An 18546-nucleotide genomic window follows, 5' to 3' on the forward strand; every position below is an offset into this window, starting at 1 on the left:
TTTTCTTTCTGGCCACTTGTAGTATTATTTTCCTGACCTGATAGTTTTGATATTTTTCTGTAGCATTCCTTATAGTTGTGTTTTTTTTTCCCCAGAGGGTGGGGGGAATCTCTTTCCTGAGGTGATCAGAGGATTTTTTCAAAGCTTAATTTCTTGAAAGATTCCGTCTAGGTCCTCCATTTGATTATGGCTTTTAGGTAATCCAATGATTTTGATATTGTCTCTCCTAGATCTATTTTACAGGTCAGTTGTTTTTCCCATGAGGTATTTTACTTCCATTTTTTTCATTCTTCTTAATTTTATTTTTTTTAGCACTAAAAATGGATTTTTAATGATAAATTACAATTCAGACACAGGGTGGGTAATGGGACAAGAGCTGGATTGTCTGTGAGCTTTCATTGTGTTGATGGTCTGCTCAGGGGCTGGGAAAATGGGCATAATGCCAGGTCTTGTCAAGCGACTCTCAGCCTTGGGTTCTGGAGATCTGGGAGGGCAGCAAGCCCTTTTTCTGCAGGGGAAGTAGTAGGGTGACTCCTTTAGACATATTGTTGCTGTTGCTGCTGCTGCTTCTTGGTTGGCTTCCTTGCTGGCCAGGTCGTTGGCCTTCTCAGTAGCTGCCAGAACAGTTTCCTTCTTAGTTGTTTCCTTAGCTGTTTCAACAAATGTCTTAGAGGGAGCTTCACCTTGTAGTTTGGCCAGTATGTACTCAAAACCTTTGATGGTCTTGGTCACATTACTTTTGAATCTAGTTAGTTAAACTGTACAGCTCTGGAGACCCCAAACAAACTGGAGGAGACCCAGGCTTCCTGTCAGATTTCAGTCTAGCCACTGTTTTCAGGGTTCACGCAGTAAACACATCTTTCCTCCACTACCATCAGCCAGGCATGGCTTATGTTCTAAAACAATATTGATTAATATGGTTGACATATAGTGTAGTTTCCCTGTTTCTCTTTTATGCTTAGCTCTATTTTAACTTTAACTTTGTCTGAGTTCATGATTACTACCTGTGCCTTTTTCCTCAAGTAAGTCTACTGCTGATCTTTATTTTATTTTTGTGTGTATCTCTTATTCCCTATTCCTCCTGTGAAAGTGGTCATGGTCTGGTTCTGTGGGTTCATGATAGAGTCCTCCAGGATGTATACCCAGTCAACTACATTAGCAGGAAAGAATTGCTCCGTGCAGTGGGACAGCTTGTTTGTCTTTGTTAGAAGTCACCTGGACGGCAGCTTCTGATCAGGAGTCACCTCCTAGTGCACAATGTCCTTCATCATCATGTGCTTGCTGTAGGGGTTGGGGTAATGTTGCCAGAAGACAGCAAACACTTGGTCCCAGGAGCTCTGGTCAAGCTCTTTCCCAGGCAACACTTCACCATCGTCCCAGCAGGGGTCTGTATTTGGGCAATGTGAGGGGGTTCACAGCCTATGGGGTAGGGGAGAGATGGGTCACATGGCTAGCCCTCACTGTCACAGTCCCAAAGACCCTGTCACCTCTGCCTCCATCACCACTGCCTCTGCCACCATGAGGGTGTGTTCCTCTTTGATTGATTCTTGATTTCTCATAGAGTCATTAGTGTCCATTTGCACAATTCTAAATTTTGAGGTATTGTTTTCCTCAATTAGCTTTTGTACTTTCTTTTCCATTTGGCCAATTGTACTCTTTAAGGAGTTGTTTTCTTCAATGAATTTTTGTATTTCCTTTTCCATTTAGCCTATTCTACTTTTTGAGCAGTTTTCCAAGCTGTTGACTTTTTTTCATAATTCTCTTACATCACTCTCATTTTTCCAATACTTTTTCTTCTACTTCTCTTATGTGATTTTAAGCTCCTTTTTGAACTCTTCCATGAGATCTTTCTGGGCTTGAGACCACTTACTTTTTTTTTTTTGGAGTTGTCCACACGTGTTTTGACATTGTTGTCCCTCTGAGTTTGTGTCTTGGTCTTCCCAGTCACCATAATAAGTTTCTTTTATTTTCCTTTTAAATTAATTTATTTTAAACCTAAATATTAAAACTTAAATACAAAATAAGAGAAGAAAAAGAGAAAAGCATTGTCATGTGCACAGCAAAACACAAGAGAGGATTCAAAATATACAGCAATTTCCATTTCAAGAAAACCTATATAATAAATACTATGCATTGTGATCAGAGCTGTCCATCTTTCCTTTGCATCCTTACAAGTTTTCTTTTGTTCTTTCATGCACTGTTTATTTTGTTCTCCCCCCACCTTCCTCCCTACCCCTCCCCTGAGAAAGTAAAATTAATTGTGCATATATTTACATATATATACACATATACATACATATATACATAACCATACCTATACACACAAAGACACACATGTGTATGCACACGCATATGTATACTTACATATATATGCATATACTTAGATATTGATGATCATACTCATATACTGACATAGACATTCATATGTATCTATGAAAGACTGTACTATATTTATTTGTCCTGTCACTCTGAGGATGGATAACCTCTTCCTTCATAAGTCTAAGCCTTTCCACATTTTTCTAAGTTTAACAACTCATCATTTCCTACAACACAGCAATATTACAACCTTATACTATGTAGTTATTTTAAATACTCTAAAACAATATTGATTAATATGGCTGACATATAGTGTAGGTGCCCTGTTTTTCTCTTATGGTTAACTCTATTTTAACTTTAACTTTGTCTGAGTTCATGATTACTACCGATACCTTTTTCCTCAAGTAAGTCTACTGCTGATCTTTATTTTATTTTTGCATGTATCTCTTATTTCCTATTCCTCCTGACTCCTCTACCTTACTTCTACCTGCTACCTTGCCCTCCTATTACTTAACCTACTTCCCCTCCAAGAATCTCTCCCTTATTCTCCCATTCCTGTTAATCTAAACAACCTTCTATCACCCTCCCTATCCTATTCCCTCACCTTCTCCTCAAAAAAGCCTTCCCTTATCCTCTCCCGCTCCCTATCCTCTTAGACTTTTATGTCTTTTTGAATTTAGAAGACTTTTATACCCTTTTATATATATGTATGTATGTATGTATGTATTGTTTCCTCTTAAACTCATTCCCAATGAAAGCAGAGTTCCTGAACTACCAGCCCTTCTCCTCCAATTTCTTTGTGTCAGTTCTTCCTCTTACACCTCATTTATATAGAATAATTATTCTTTTTTATCTCTTCCTAAACAGTTTTTCTTTTTAAAATCATAGCATACTCAGGTCTACCCCCAAACTTTCTTATGAACTACCCAAGTACTAATTACAATCTTACCTGTAAGTTTTACATTTTCTCTTACAAAATGTAAGCAGTCTGTTCTTATTAAATCCCTTGTAATTAGTCTTTGATATGTACCTTGTGTTTCTCTTAGCTCTTATATGCCAAATTGTCTATTTAGTTCAGTTTTTTTACAAAATTTGGAAAGTCTGACAATTCATTAAATGCCCATTTTTTTCATTCAGGATTATGCTTAACTTTACTGGACACGATATTTTTGGCCACAATCCCAATTCTTTTTCTCTTTGATATATAATGTTCCAAGACATGTAGTCCTTTAGTGTTGCCACTGCTAGGTCTTGTATGATTCTAATTGTGTCAATGCCATATTTAATTGATTTTCTTGTTGCTTATAATATTTTACCCTTGAACTGGGATTTTTGGAATTGGACTATGATATTCCAATAGGTTTTCCTTGTAGAATCTCTTTTAGGTTGTGATCAGTGAATTTTTTTCTATTTCTGTTTTCCTCTTATTCTAATGCTTCAGGACAATTTCTTTAATTATTTTTTACATATTGTATCAAGATTCTTTTTGGATCATAACTTTTAGGCAGTCATTTTTCTTATAAGATGTTTCACATTCTCTTCTGTTTTTTTTTCATTCTTCACATTGTGTTTTATTATTTCTTGGTCTCTTATAGCTTCACTGGCTTCCCCTTGCCTTATTCCAACTTTCATGGAACTGTTTTCTTCCTTGTGATTCTGGATCTCCTTTTCTAATTGACTGACTTTCTTTTCATAATCTACTTGTTTTTTGTGGATTGTTCTTTTTTCAATTTTGTCCTCAATTTCTCTCATTCGATCTTAAAGTCTTTTTAAAGTTCTTCTATGAATTCTTTTTGGACAGGTGACCATTTGACATTACTCTTTGGAGTAGGAGAGGCTTTTTTTTTGCTTCAGCATCCTCCTCTGAAGATGAGTTCCAATCTTCTCTATTCCCATAGTAACCTTCTATGATTGAATTCTTTCTCCTTTCTCTTTCTCTTTCTTTCTTTCTTTCTTTCTTTCTTTCTTTCTTTCTTTCTTTCTTTTCTTTTTTACATTTGTAGCAACATATTTTTTATAATCACCTAAAATCCTGGGGTATGGGGGCTGGTGTCTCTGGCTTCAAATCCTCCATCAGTTTTCCACTCTGACCTGGAATGGAAACTAAGAACCTTGCCCTCCTGTAAGTGCCCACAGCCTACAATGTTCCATCCCCACTGCTTCTATACTCATTAGGCATGTGGTGATTACTTCTTACCCAGGGCCACATCTTAGTAGCACATCTGGATCTCATGTCTCCCTTGTCAGCATTGGTTCCCACAGTCTTCCCTGCCTCAGACATCTGACTCTGTCCAGGAAATGAAAGTTCCCATGGCTGGGGCTGAGGCTGTTTCCCAAACTAGCTAGCCTCAAGGCTTGCCACTTGCTGTTTCAGAGGAATTACCCTGGAGGGGTATACTCTTTACAGGGACCAAACCTTGGTCCTGTGATTTTTCTTCCGATAGTCTGCGATTGTCCTAGGAGGAACACTGTTCTGCCCCAGCTCTTGTTTATTTTTACCTAAGGGATTTATCTATGTTCACCCTGAGGTGCTATTTTTTCTTGTTTGTGGGGGAAATGTGAAAAGCTTGGAATTTTCTGACCTACTTCATCATCTTCCCAGAATCTTCTTCCCATAATAATTTTCTATGGTCAAATTTTTTTGTTGTTTTTTGTTGCTTCTCTCTCTCTCTCTCTCTCTCTCTCTCTCTCTCTCTCTCTCTCTCTCCCTTTTTCCTTTCTTTGTTACAGGGACCACAGGCCCTGTCTGTTCACTTGGTGCTGCACTGATATTGCCCTAAGGCTCACATGGGTCACTCATGTCTGGTGCGGTGCTGAGGGGGTGGAATGAGTGCTGCTGAAGGCTGAAGGGATCTAGCAGCTTGCTGTAATGCCAAGAAAAGTCAACTTCCCAAGGTTCAAAATACCAGCATAGGTGCTCTCCACTTTATTTAGTGAAAAATTAAGAACAGAGAAAATCAAAATATAACATCATTCAAAATACAGCATTTACCAAGTGTAATTCATTCAAGTACTACCCCATCCCTGGACATTACATTCATTTAATCAATCACAAAGTCCCTCTTCTAAATACTACTCTACCCCTAGGCTATACATTCATTTAGTCCATCACAAAGCCTCTCTTCTCAAATGGAGATTAGTTTCCAATCATAGGTAAAGTACATTCATTTGTTCAATCACAGAGCACAAAAAAAGTCAAAAGTTCCCCACCCTTGGATTACACTAAATAGGCCATCTACCCCAGAGTTACAACAAGCTTAAGCACAGCATTTAATACCCAAAGAGAGGTCTTTTCTTCATCTTGACCCCAGGCAAGTTCTCAGCAATCTTTGTTCTTGGGGAGACAAAGCTTAGCAAGACCACAAGATACATTGCCAGTGTCTTCATTAATTCATTCTCTGTCTGCAGAACAGTCTCAAGAGCTCTGAACCAACAGCAAGGTTCCAAGACCTCTGCAACACCAGGACTGTCTTTCACCAGTGGACAAATCTGGCAAAACAACATCAAAACAGACAAAGTACCAGCATAACAGCCATGTCTCCTCAGTCCTTGGCAGCTCTGGGTGGCAGCTCTCAAAAGTCCTGGGCAATTCAAGCTGGCCCTCAGCAATCCTCTCAGTCTCTGCATCCAAGATGCTGCTTCCATAAAGTTCTTCTGCCTCTCTCTTTTCTTGTGTCTCCCTAAATTTACGTCACCAGCTCCTCCCAGTTCATCCCTCTCTTTTCATGTCAACAAGTCCATCCCACAAGTGGGATTCACAAGCTCTGGGTTTTAACACAATCAAACCCCAAACCAAGCCAGTACAGGGGGATCTTTAAATTCCATTACTATTACACTTGCCTAGTGCTGAGCTGGGGTCCTAGTAGCGGTATCTGGCATGTGCTGAGACCTGATGGGATTTTTTTGCATTTCTCCAGGGCCACACTGAAGCACATAGAGGTCTGGCTACAGTAGGATTCCTGTTTTCCCAAGGAATGTCTCTGGAAGTCACAGTTAACACAGGAGAAATTGACATGGGGATTGAATGTTCCTGCTTTGTACTTTTCCGAGGACAGAAGAATGGGTAAAGGGCTTTTCCATGGAATCTGCAGTTAGTGAATGTGTAGATGTGTGATCTTGAAGTCACATTAAAGAAGGAGACTTCCATGGCCTTAAAATTTAGGAAAACTCCTATTCTATGGGGCTTTACTGGGAGAGTGAGGGCACTTCTAGTGGGGTTAAATATAAAATATTCATATTCATTCCATACCCCCAAAAGCCAGTAGCCATTTTCAGGGGAGAATGTGACTTCACATTCCTCCCTGTTCACACTATCCCAACATACTCCCAGGTACCATTTCTTCATTTCCCCAACCTCCACCTCCCAATAATGTTGATCTGAGGAAAAACTCTGTGAGGCTACCACACATGGAAACTTAAATCTTTTCTCAGTTTGAAGCACTGGAAGCTCTCTGTCTTCATAGATCACTGACTTCTCATCTTCAGATACATGGAGTTTTGGATGAGCAGTGTCTGGATCCAGAGTAACTTCCACTGGGAGGAAAATGAAAGAAAATAAGCAGGGAAGAAATGAGAATAATTGAACAAGGGAGAAGAAAAGCAAGTAGGATAAGAAGAGGGCAAATGAGAGACAGAAAGACACAGAGAGGCAGAAATGTGATGACGAGAGAAATGTAGAGAATACAGCAAGAGAATTAAAAGAAAGAGAGAAAGGATAAGACAAAGAGAAACCAAAGGAAGGGAAAAGAAGAAAGAGATGAGAAGAGAACTTTTCCAACTAAGGCCAAGTGATATTGGTCCCAGATAATTTCTGCTATCTGTTTCCTCCCACCAGATTTTTCTCCTGCCTTATCCCTTGGGATTGTTATGTATTTGAAAACATGCACAAATTGCCCTTTGATGTTATTGACTGCCTTTCACTTCCCTAAAATTAAATCTTGTTAAGTATTATAGGACAATTAAAACTTGAGGAATCATCTACAAGTAATTTCTGCATGAAGATATTATGGAAAGTAGGCGAGAAAGAAAAGACAGGCCAAGAATAACTTCTGTAAGAAAAGAAACCTGATTCAAAACAGGGACCACATAGCTGAAGGGTTTTTAAGCTTTGGGAGACTGGTGAATCCTATGGATCCCTTCTCAGAGTATTTTTTAAATGTGTGAAATAAAATCTAGTGTTACAAAATAATTTATGTTGAAATAATTATTAATGCATTTTTAAAAATACAATTTCATGGGTGGTAGGTTAAAAATTTTACTGCCAATGCAACACTTATTTCAAAAGCCTGTATGAAACAGTTTATAGAAACTTTTTTCTTTGAGAGCATATAAGTCAAAAGTTACAATTATAATTGTCATTCTATGAGATGCTTCTCTCTATAGAATCAGAGAGAATATGTACTTTAATTTTTAATTTGTGAGATCTGTGGAGATAAATTATGGGAGAAACAAAGAGTAAAGTGAGAAACGTTTTTCTTCATAGGACCACCAGCTCTTGTTTTATGAAGGACCATAAAAATAATTTTTATGAGGATTGAGTCTGGAGACACTATTCAAAGTGATGACATGACAGGTGCTGAAGAGATTGCATTTCTGGCATTACCAGAGGGAACTGGATAGGAAAGAGAGAAAAAATGATGGGGAGGGTTTCTTTCTTGAAGAAAACTTTTTAACCTTTATCCTAGGAAGAAGACAAAGATTTTTTTTTCAGATTTTTCTCTGTTTTCCCATGTCATTTTATTTGGTATTTTAAATAAATTATGTAGGACTATATTCTCAGAAATGAAGAGAACCCATCTACCATTAGATTGTTGGCATGTGATGATTCTATCTGTGATATTTGTGGCAGCTGATATATTTCAAATAATTATCTATATTTCTGTTTTATTATTGATTCCATTATTAACAGATTGTATATTCAGTACTTTTAAAAGAAATGTAAACTTGCATATAAAGAAATATAAACATCTGAGTAATATGTTTCTGCATATTATTAAATAATATTTAATAATCTGAGGTGAAGCCTCAAAATTTCTATTTTTTTGTTTTCTGTTTTTTTTTGGAGGAGGAAGGGCAAGACAATTGGGGTTAAGTGACTTGCCCAAGGTCACACAGCTAGGTGTCAGGTGTTTGTGGTCAGATTTGAACTCAGGTCCTCCTGACTCCAGGGCTGGAACTCTATTCAACTTGCAACCTAGGTGCCCTGAGGTCTCAAAAATTGATAACAAAGAAGATGTAATGTTATCAATTAATTACAAAATATACGAATATACTCCTGGATTACCCTATAACTTCAGATGATAATGATACTAATAAACATTTCCTTCCCTAATATAGCACAGCCTTCTTGTACTATACTCTTCCAATTGAAATAAAGTCTTTGATTTCACCTCAGAACTAGCCCCATATAACATTTACTCTACTGTCCATTTCCCAAAAATGAAGGCTTAGGAAACCAATATCAACATTCCTTCCCAACCCATTTCTTCAGAGTCAGGGATAAAAGAAGAGGAAGAAGCAGGGGAGCAAGAGATGTGTTTGGGGTGGGAAGAGAAGAAAACCAAGATCCTGAAAACAAAACAAAACAAAACAAAACACCAAGCCACCACCACCCAGTTTCAATTACCTGAATGTCCAGTGGCTTCAATCCATTCTGAAAACAGAGAGCTAAATGTTATTTCTGGAACCAGGGGCAAGGAAAGACAAATAAGGGAATGGGATTTGTGACTAGAGGGGAGATGAACATATGATAGGTGGGGAAGCTGTTCTCTTACCGGTCTCTTTTGTTTTTTTCTTTGAGTCTAAAAAATAATGAATCAGAGGTGAGATAATATTGAGAAATAGAGTCTCCCCAAAAGAAACTTGGTATAAAATAATAAAACTTACCCAGCTTTTTCTCAATTTTCTCTAAAAATAAAGAGAAACAGGAAGCTATGAGTGAAACATGACTTGGGTACATCAAGATTTGAAGAAAGGGAGAATATTTTAAGGAAACCAAATCCAATAACAAGAAGTAAAATGATTTCTGAGTATGGGTCTATCCCAGAAACCATTTCCCCAGTGGTGGTTGGGTTCCAAAGACAAAAACAAAATGAATAAAAGAAGTGCATTACAGTAGTGAAAAGTCAGAAAGAGTTTTGCAGTACTCCCCTCCTCCCATTCATTCCACTTACCTTTATCACAGTAGGTAAAAATGAGAAAACCAAAGGTAACCAAGATGAGAAACATCACCACAAAGAAAACATAGCTCCAGGGGGAGGACTGGAAGAACTGATCTATAAGATACCGACATAAAACTCCAGGTTAAAATCAGAATCGATCTCAATATTTTGTCCTGAGAATATTATTGATAATAAGGATGATCAAGATAATGATGGTAACAATAAAAATGCTGATATGTTTCTGAATTATTACAAGTAAGGCATTCAATGATAGTATGGTGTGGTGGAAAGAGGAGTCACAACATGAAAGCAGCATCGATTTACTGCTTCTGGGATCTTAGCTATCAAGAACTATTCCAACTATTCTGAAGAGCAATTTGAAAATATTCCCCAAAGACTATCGAAGTGTGCATATCCTTTGACTCAGCAATACAGCTACTAGGTTGGTATCTAGAAGAGATCAAAGAAAATGAAAAGTGATCTATATGCACGAAAATATTTATAGAAGCTCTTTTTGTGGTGGCAAAGAATTAGAAATTGAAGGGGATGCTCATCATTTGGGAATGACTAAATTAATTGTAGGATATATAATGGAACACTATTGTGCTATAGTAAATAACAAGGGCAATGGTTTCAGAAATACCTGTAAAAACTTATATGAAATGATTATGCAAAGTGAAGTAAACAAAGCCAGGAGAATATTGTACACAGGAATAAGCAATATAACAATGAACTGTGAAAGACTTCGCTATTCTGATCAATACAATGATTCATAATTCCAAAGGGCTCATGATGAAAATTATAATTCACCTTCAAAGAGAGAACTAATGAACCGTGAGTGAAGATGGAAGCATACTTTTTTTCACTTTGTTTCTTTTGCTTTTTATTTTTGCAACATGGTAAATGTAGACATATATTAGGCATGACTTCATATGTATAATGAGTATCATATTACTTCCCTTCCCAGTGGGTAAGGGAGAAGCAGGAGGGAGGGAGAGAATTTGAAACTTTAAAATTAAAAAAATGAATGTTAAATTAAAAAATGACTGACTCCATCTTTTCTACCAATGAGGAAACTGAGGCACAGAGAAGCTAAGTGACTTTCTCAATGTCTAAAGTTGAATTTGAATCTAAGTCTTGTGGACTGCAAATCCAATATCCTTTCTACTCCCCCATGAAATGCCATCACTTTTGTTTACTGGTTATTGTTTACTTGGTGTTTTCTTTGTAAATGAAGGATTGGACTACATACCTAAAATTATAGAATAAATGATCAGAAATCCAGAACTGAATAGGAAATTATACTTCATCTAATCAAATCCTCTCATTTAGTAGTTAAATTAAAGAGATTAAAAGAATTTGACCAATGTCACAATCATAGTTAAGTGTAAGAGTTGAGATTTGAGTACTAATCATGTGACTACAAGTCCAGTATTCTTTTTTTTAATCAAATGTTTTATTAACTTCTAGTTTACACCATTCATTTCTGAAAGATTTTGAGTTACAAATTTTCTCCCCATTTTTCCCCTACCCACCATCCCAAAATAGCGATCCCACAGGATATCCCCTCCTCCAATCTGCTGTCTCCCATAACTTCTCCCATACCCCCTCTGACTTTCCAATAGGGCATGGTGGATCTCTATGCCCCAGTGCCTGTATGTCTTATTTCCCAGTTACATGTAAAATAATATTAATAATAGTATATATATATATATATAGATATATGCATATAAATATTTTAAACATTTGATTTTAAAACTTTGAATTCCAGATGCATTCCTTTCCTCCCTTGTCAACCACCCTTACTTGGGAAGATAAGCAGTTCAGTATAGGTTGTACATGTGTGGCTAATGCAAAACAATAACATAGTAGATATATTGTAAAAGACTGACTATATTTCCCTCCCTCCTATCCCACCTCCAACTTGTTCTATTCTCTACTTTGCTCCCCTCCCTTTTCAAAAGTGGGTGCTTCCAACTTCCCTCCCTCCCAGCCTGCCCTCCCTTCCATCATTACCCCTCTCATCCCCTTTCAGCCTACTCTCCTGTAGTGTGAGATACCCTATTTAGTGTGTATATCATTCTCTCCTTAAGCCAAACTCAAAGAGAATAAGGTCGACCCATTTTCTTTTGCCTTCCTACTCTTCCCCTCCATTGTAACCATTTTACCTTGCCTCTTCTATATGAGATAGTTCACCCCATTCTGTCTCTCCCCATCTCCTCTCATTATATTGCTATCTCACCTCTTAATTTTACCTTTTAAGTATCATCCCTTCTTATTCAATTGGTCCTATGCCCTTTGTCTATGTATACCTGTAGACATATATATGCATACTCACATATGTAGTCATACACCCATATACCCTCCAAAACACACACACACACACACATACACACACACACACACACACACACACACACACACATTTCTCTTCCCTTCAACTATTGTCATACAAAGAAAAGTTTCATCAGTTACAATTATAGTTTTTCCTTGTAGGGACATAAATAGTTTAACTTTAATAAGTTCCTTATGATTTCTTTTCCCTGTTTACCTTCTCATGCTTCTCTTTCTTCTTGTATATGAATGTCAAATTTTATTTTCAACTCTGGTTTTTTCATCAAGAATGCTTGAAAGTGCTCTATTCCACCGAATGACCGCATTTTTCCCTGAAACATGATACTCAGTTTTGCTGGGTAGGTGATTCTTGGTTTTAATCCCAGCTCCTTTGATCTCCAGAATATCATATTCCAAGCCCTACGATCCCTTGGTATGGAAGCTGCCAGATTCTGTGTTATCCTGATTGTGTTTCCACAATATTCAAATTGTTTCTTCCTGGATGCTTTTAATAATTTCTCCTTTATCTGGGAATTCTGGAACCTGGCTATAATATTCCTAGGAGTTTTCTTTTTGGGATCTTTTTCAAGAGGGGATGGGTGGATTCTTTCAACCTCTATTTTGCCTTCTGGTTCTAAAACATCAGGGCAATTTTCCTTGAGAATTTCTTGAAGGATGATTTCTAGGTCTTTTTTTTGATCATGGCTTTCAGGTAGTCCAATAATTTTTAATTATTTCTCCTAGATCTATTTTCCAGGTCAGTGGTTTTCCCAATGAGATATTTCACATGGCCTTCAGCCTAGACAACAATCCAGATCCAAGTAGGTTAAAGCAAAAGTGATTACCCCTCAGACTGGTTATTTGGCCCCCCTATAGTCTGCATGCCAGGAGCTGAAGCATCCACGTGACTGGGGCTGCATGGCTGCTGGGCTTCAGTGGCTTCTCACCCCCATGAGCAAAGGCTGACCACACTCCTGAGCTACTGGATCCCAAAGTTCATATTGCACTGACCTCTCACTTTGTATCTTGCAGCTATATGTTGATAATTCTCTAAACTGCCACAGCTGCTGCTGATCTGAAGTCCCTCTAGTTGTGATCTCGTCAGGTCCTTCCTGAGGTTAAAACCTCTGGCTCATACTCGGCTCCCAGAGCACTGTACTTTCCTCTTCCTGCCAGCCTTCCAGGCTGTCCTCAGTGGGAGGTTAACTTCTCTGTGTCATTTTGTGGGTTTTGTAGCTCCAGAGTTTCTTCAGAGTCACCTTTTACATGAATTGTAGTAGGTGGAAGCCAGAGCCCTGTGGAAGTCCTTTTTCTACTCCACCATCTTGACTCTGCCCCTGCCTAAGGTCCCACAGGTGTTAAGCCATGCCTCAGTTCCCTAGGCTCTGCATTGAGCATGCATGGTCGGCACCATTTTTGTCCAGTACTCTTTCTACTGAAATATAACCTGGTAAAATAGATAGCACTGTTTTATGCTACTTTATATAGGAGGAAACTGAGGCAGAAGCCAGTTAACTATTCTCTCTGCTTGGAAACTAAGTGATGAGTTCAGTTGTTTCTAAGTACTTGGTATATTTTTGAGCTCTCTAAAGTTCTAGGGCCTCAGAAAAAAAGCCTCTATCCTTGTGGTAGTCTTTGGTTTCTTTCTGAGACCAACTAAAATTTACCAAGAAATATGGTTTCTTTCTATGCCAGGCACTCATTACTATGTTCTTTCCCTTCTGATTCACCTTCTTTTTCTCTCAATACCTGGAAATTCTTATAGGGAGTCTCTGGTAAAGTCATGATCAACATTTATTTTCTACAGATGGTAAAAATTCAGGTTTTAAGAGATATTATATATTTGATTGCACACTGGAATCCTCCCTGATGATGTCAGATACCATTGGCAAACATGTCTCTCCCTGTTTTATTTTTGCCTTGCTTGATATTAAGAATCAGAGATTCATCAAAGTTATCTTTTTTTTTTTCCATTTTATGAGGAATCTTGTTTGACTCCCACAGAATCAGGCCACACCTTATTGGAGAGTCTTTAAGGCAGTCTTTCATTCTACCAAATATAGTGCTTTTATATGGTAAAAAGAAAAAAAACAAACATATTGTGATCTTGTATTCACTATAATTTTAAGTAAATGTGACAGTGAAGATGAAGAGTGTTGTTGGGAGAACTGGTCATACTTTCATCAGTGAGGCCCCTGATGCAAATGTATATTTTGGACTAGACCCAGGACTCCCTCTACTAATTCATGTAAGCATCTGCTCTAGAATTTACAATGCTAGAGAGTTGTCTTTGGTCATTAGGAGAGTAACTTGCCCAAGGTCACAGAGCTTGAGTCACACATTCTGAATCAGAGGTGGAAATCAAACCTATGTCATCCTGACTCCAAGACTGTCTCTATATCCTATAATCTTGCATAGCTGACCCATTGGCATACATACATGTTTACACATATATGCACATGCAACACATATTTTAAACATCGTGAAGAGACAATATTGCAGGCCCAGAAATGAATGAGAAAAAATGTTGCTTGAATTGCCTTTAAGTATTTAACCATTAAATATGTCATTAAATATGGAAAATTTATCATATTCTTCAACTTGTTTACTTCTTATTTATTTCTTTGAAATTCATGATAACTTAAGCTACATAATATAGAATAGTTCTTCTAAGAAATGGAACATTTGTGCTTCATGCTTGTAAAAGTGATGGGAATCAACAAATATCTGTTGTTCTTATTAATACTTAGAGTTGTGTAGATAAAAAGTTTGACACCAGGATTTAATTTTCAAATCTTCATCCTTTTTGTAGTATCATCATGATATATTAACTTTGTCTGAAGTAAATGATTAAGATCCATCACAACTCTTTATTATTGAATTTAAAAGTCAGCTTTTGTGTAACTTTTAGAGCTTATTTTGCATGAACTATTATCTAACATAACACTTCTTTTCATATTAGTAAACAAATGTTTTAAGGACACAAAAGGTATTGCTTAAATTACCTTTGGGAAATCCCATAATGCTATTAATGATCCAAGCTTTCCCTGAAATAAAGGTTTATCCTTTTATCAACAATATTCTACTGGTATTGCTATATGATTCTATGTCCTAAAATACCATGTTCAAGAAATAATAATGGTGGATTAGGTATTAGATTAGGTACATAGTACACTACTGTAGTAAAGGACTATATTAATGTACTGTTTCATAAACCCAAAGATTCAAGGTTGTGAGACAAGATTTCACTATTTGACAAAAACTGCTTGAGAAAAGTGGAAAATAGTTTGGCAGAAACTAGGAGGAGACCAACATTTTATACCATAAGGTCAAAAGGGCTATATGTTTTTTTTTTAACATAAAGGTTGATTCCATAAGCAAATTAGGACAGCAAGGAGTGGTTTACTTGTCAGATCTATGGAGAGGTGAAGAATTTATGACCAAAAAAGAGATGAAGAATATTACAAGATGTAAAATGGAATATTGTGATTGCATTAAATTTTTAAAAGGTTTTGTACAAACCAAACCAATGCAACCAAGATTAGAAGGAAAGCAGAAAGCTGGGAAAAACTTTTTTTTTTGCAATGTCTCTGATTAAGGCCTCATTTCTAAAAGATATAAAGAACTGAGTCAAATTTATAAGAATACAAGTCATTCCTCAATTTATAAATGGTCAAAGGATATGAAGAACCAATTTTCTTTCTTTTTTAATTTAATTTAATTTTTGCTTTTTGGAGGGCAATTGGGGTAAGTGATTTGCCCAAGGTCACATGGCTAGTTTTTATATTAAGTGTCTGAGACTGGATTTGAACTCAGGTCCTCCTGACTCCAGGGCTGGTGCTCTATTCACTGTGCCACCTAGCTGCCCCACCAAAACAAATGAATAGCCAATTTTTAAATGAAGGAATGAAAGCTGTCTAAAGTCTTACAAAAATGCTCTAAATCACAATTGATTAGAGAAATACAAATTAGGACTACTCTGAGATTGCACCTCACATCTACCAGATTGACTAATGTAAGAGAAAAGGAAATTGCTAAATGTTTGAGAGGATGAGGGAAAATTGATAAACTAATGCATTGTTGGTAGTGTTGTAAACTGATTCACCCATTCTTGAGAGCAATTTGGAATTATGCCAAAAACACTATAAGACTGTTTGCACCCTTTGATCCAGAAATACCACTACTAGGCCTATATCCCAAAGGGATAAAAGGAGTGGGGGGAGGACCTATTTGTACAAAAATATGTGTAGCAACTCTTTTTGTGGTAGTAAAGAATTGTAAATTGAAGAGAAGTCCATCAATTGGGGAATAGCTGAACAAATTGTGGTATATGAAAGTAAAGGAAAATTCTTGTGTTATAAGAAATGATGAGTTGGCTGATTTCAGAAAAAAACTTGAAAGGCTTATATAGACTGATGTAGTGAAGTGAGCAGAGCTAGGAGAAGATTGTACAGAGTAATAGCAATATTATACAATGAACAACTGTGAATGACAACTATTTTCAGCAATACAAGGATCCAAGACAGTTCCAAAGGACTCACGATGAAAAATACTATTCACCTCCAGAGAAAGAACTTATGGAGTCAGAATGCAGATTGAAGTATAGTAATTTTCCCATTATTTTTTTCAGAGGGTTTTTTTTTTGGTCTCCTTTCACACTATGACTGAGGGAAATATGTTTTGCATGGTTGCATACATATGACCCAAGTCACATTGCTTCTTTTCTTAAATAGGGGGTGAGGGGAGAGAGGGAGGGAGAAAACTTGTAGTTTCAAATTAAAAATAATAATTGGTAAAATTGTTTCTACATGTAATTTGGAAAAAAATTTAATGCTATGTTCTATGAAGGAAAAAAATTGGAGGCCACCCTGTAATGGAAATGCAGATTTAAAGATCTTCCCTGCCCCTAGGCTAACGTGCACCTGGAGCCTGGGGTGGGAGGCTTGTTTTTCAGTAGATACTTCTTGATTGGCCAGTGGGTCAATAAGGTTGTTACATTCTCTGAGCCAGGAGAAGGCTATATAAGCCCTGATGTGTAGCTTTGTTTTGGGACTCACTTTGAGAAGTGTTCTGTGATTTGATCTGAATTCTGGGAAGCCGTTGTTGAGAGTCCCCCGGCTTTGAAAAACCCAGAATGTGGAAACCCAGATGTTGACTGGGTATGGATGTAATGGTTGGGCAGTTTGGAAATCTGTCTACTTGATGTTTCTGTCTTGATAATTATGCCTGTATACTTTGAGATTCAGGGTGCTGACCTTTTCTCCTGAATAAGGTAAACGATATATGTCTGACTGATTAAAGTAAGCTTGTTAACCCATTTTGAGTTGCTTTCCTTTAGCAAAGCAGATCCAAGAACCTGTGGTAGCTGCAAACCCTGAGGACGCTTGGGGTGCTTGCTGCTACACACCCAAAGGGTGATAGAGAGGTACAGTAGGAGAAAGTAGGGTCTAACACATGATAGAGAGATTCATTACATATCTATATCTATATCCACATCTATATCTATGTCTATATGTATATCTGTTTTTGGAGATAGAATCTCTGATGAATTTGCAAAGGCTTCTCCTGTGCCCCAAACAAATAATTCTCAACCTGAAGTCTTTAATATGCTCTATTTTTCTGACTTGGGCTGGTTTACTTCCTTCTTAGGCAGTCTGGATTTCCTTGTGGTCCTACCTGGGAGGCTTACCATATAAGTGCCAGATTCAAAGTGGACACATGATTGGCTTTTACATGACCACAACAAAGAATTTCTGAATTCAAGCAATCCACTAGTCTCAAGCTCCCCAGCCTTAGGAATTACATATATGTGTCAACATCTCTAGCCCAAACAAGAGTTGTGGAAAAGAATTACAATGTGATAAGAGTGAGGAATATTAAATCTTAGAGATCTAGTGGAAAACCCGCACAATCTTAGGTAAACTCCTTGTTTAAGATTTACACAAGGACATAGACATAGACAAGATTCCCAAAAGATGAGATGGTATTGATGGTATGTGATCTGTGCTGTTGGAGAGAGTTACCACACCAGTGAGTTCAAAGTTCCATCAAAACGTCAGAGCATATATGTTTGATTTATATTCATTGTACTCTTTTGAATGGAATATAGCATAATGCACTTTTGCCTAATTTCATCATCTTCCCTTCTTAGTAAATATCTCTGATCATGATGACAGAACTACAAATGTTTTATAATTAGCCTTTCTTATACAAATCCTGGCAACACCAAGCCTAGTATGATGAGGATACAGGATTAAAAGACCTAGTTATGTGGATTTTTACCCCTATCAACTAGGCAGCTAGTTGTTAGCTAGCCCTAAAGTGAAGACCTGAGTTAAAATTTATCCTTAGTCACCTACCAACAGTGTGATGCTGGGTAAGTCACTTAATCTCTGTCTTTCTTGATTTCCTCAACTGGAAAATGGGGATGACAATAGTACTTAGCTTCAAGAATTGTTGTGAAAGTCAAACAAGTTAATATTTGTAAATTAGCATATAATAGGTACTTAATAAGTATTTCCTTCTTTCTTTCCTTCTTTCCCTCCATCCTTCCTCTCCCTCCTTTCCTTCCTTCCTTCCTCCCTCCCTCCCTCCCTCCCTTCCTTCCTTCCTTCCTTCCTTCCTTCCTTCCTCCCTTCCTTCCTCCCTTCCTCCCTTCCTTCCTCCCTCTCTCCTTTCCTTCCTTCCTTCTTCCTTCCTTCCTTCCTTCCTTCCTTCCTTCCTTCCTTCCTTCCTT

General features: G+C 37.4%; 1 protein-coding gene and 1 pseudogene across 1 annotated transcript in view; both read right to left on the bottom strand.

Annotated features, from left to right (window-relative positions):
• Positions 1 to 536: 536 nt before the first annotated feature.
• LOC138172882 (PRELI domain-containing protein 1, mitochondrial-like) lies at positions 537 to 4068 on the bottom strand (annotated as a pseudogene).
• A 2107-nt stretch (positions 4069 to 6175) lies between these two features.
• LOC138172883 (butyrophilin-like protein 3) overlaps positions 6176 to 18546 on the bottom strand; it is a 19878-nt gene continuing 7507 nt past the window's right edge. Inside the window, exons 4-7 of the mRNA XM_069102731.1 lie at positions 9489 to 9590; positions 9202 to 9222; positions 9090 to 9116; positions 6176 to 6849 (exon numbers count right to left, since the gene is read on the bottom strand). Coding sequence (XP_068958832.1) covers positions 6176 to 6849; positions 9090 to 9116; positions 9202 to 9222; positions 9489 to 9590 — 824 coding nt within the window. The remainder of the gene's footprint in view (positions 6850 to 9089; positions 9117 to 9201; positions 9223 to 9488; positions 9591 to 18546) is intronic.

This window comes from Petaurus breviceps, unplaced genomic scaffold (genome assembly GCF_028583685.1).
Source record: "Petaurus breviceps papuanus isolate PSGF00001 unplaced genomic scaffold, PetGlider_PUasm1.0 551, whole genome shotgun sequence".
NCBI classification, from domain to species: Eukaryota; Metazoa; Chordata; class Mammalia; order Diprotodontia; family Petauridae; genus Petaurus; species Petaurus breviceps.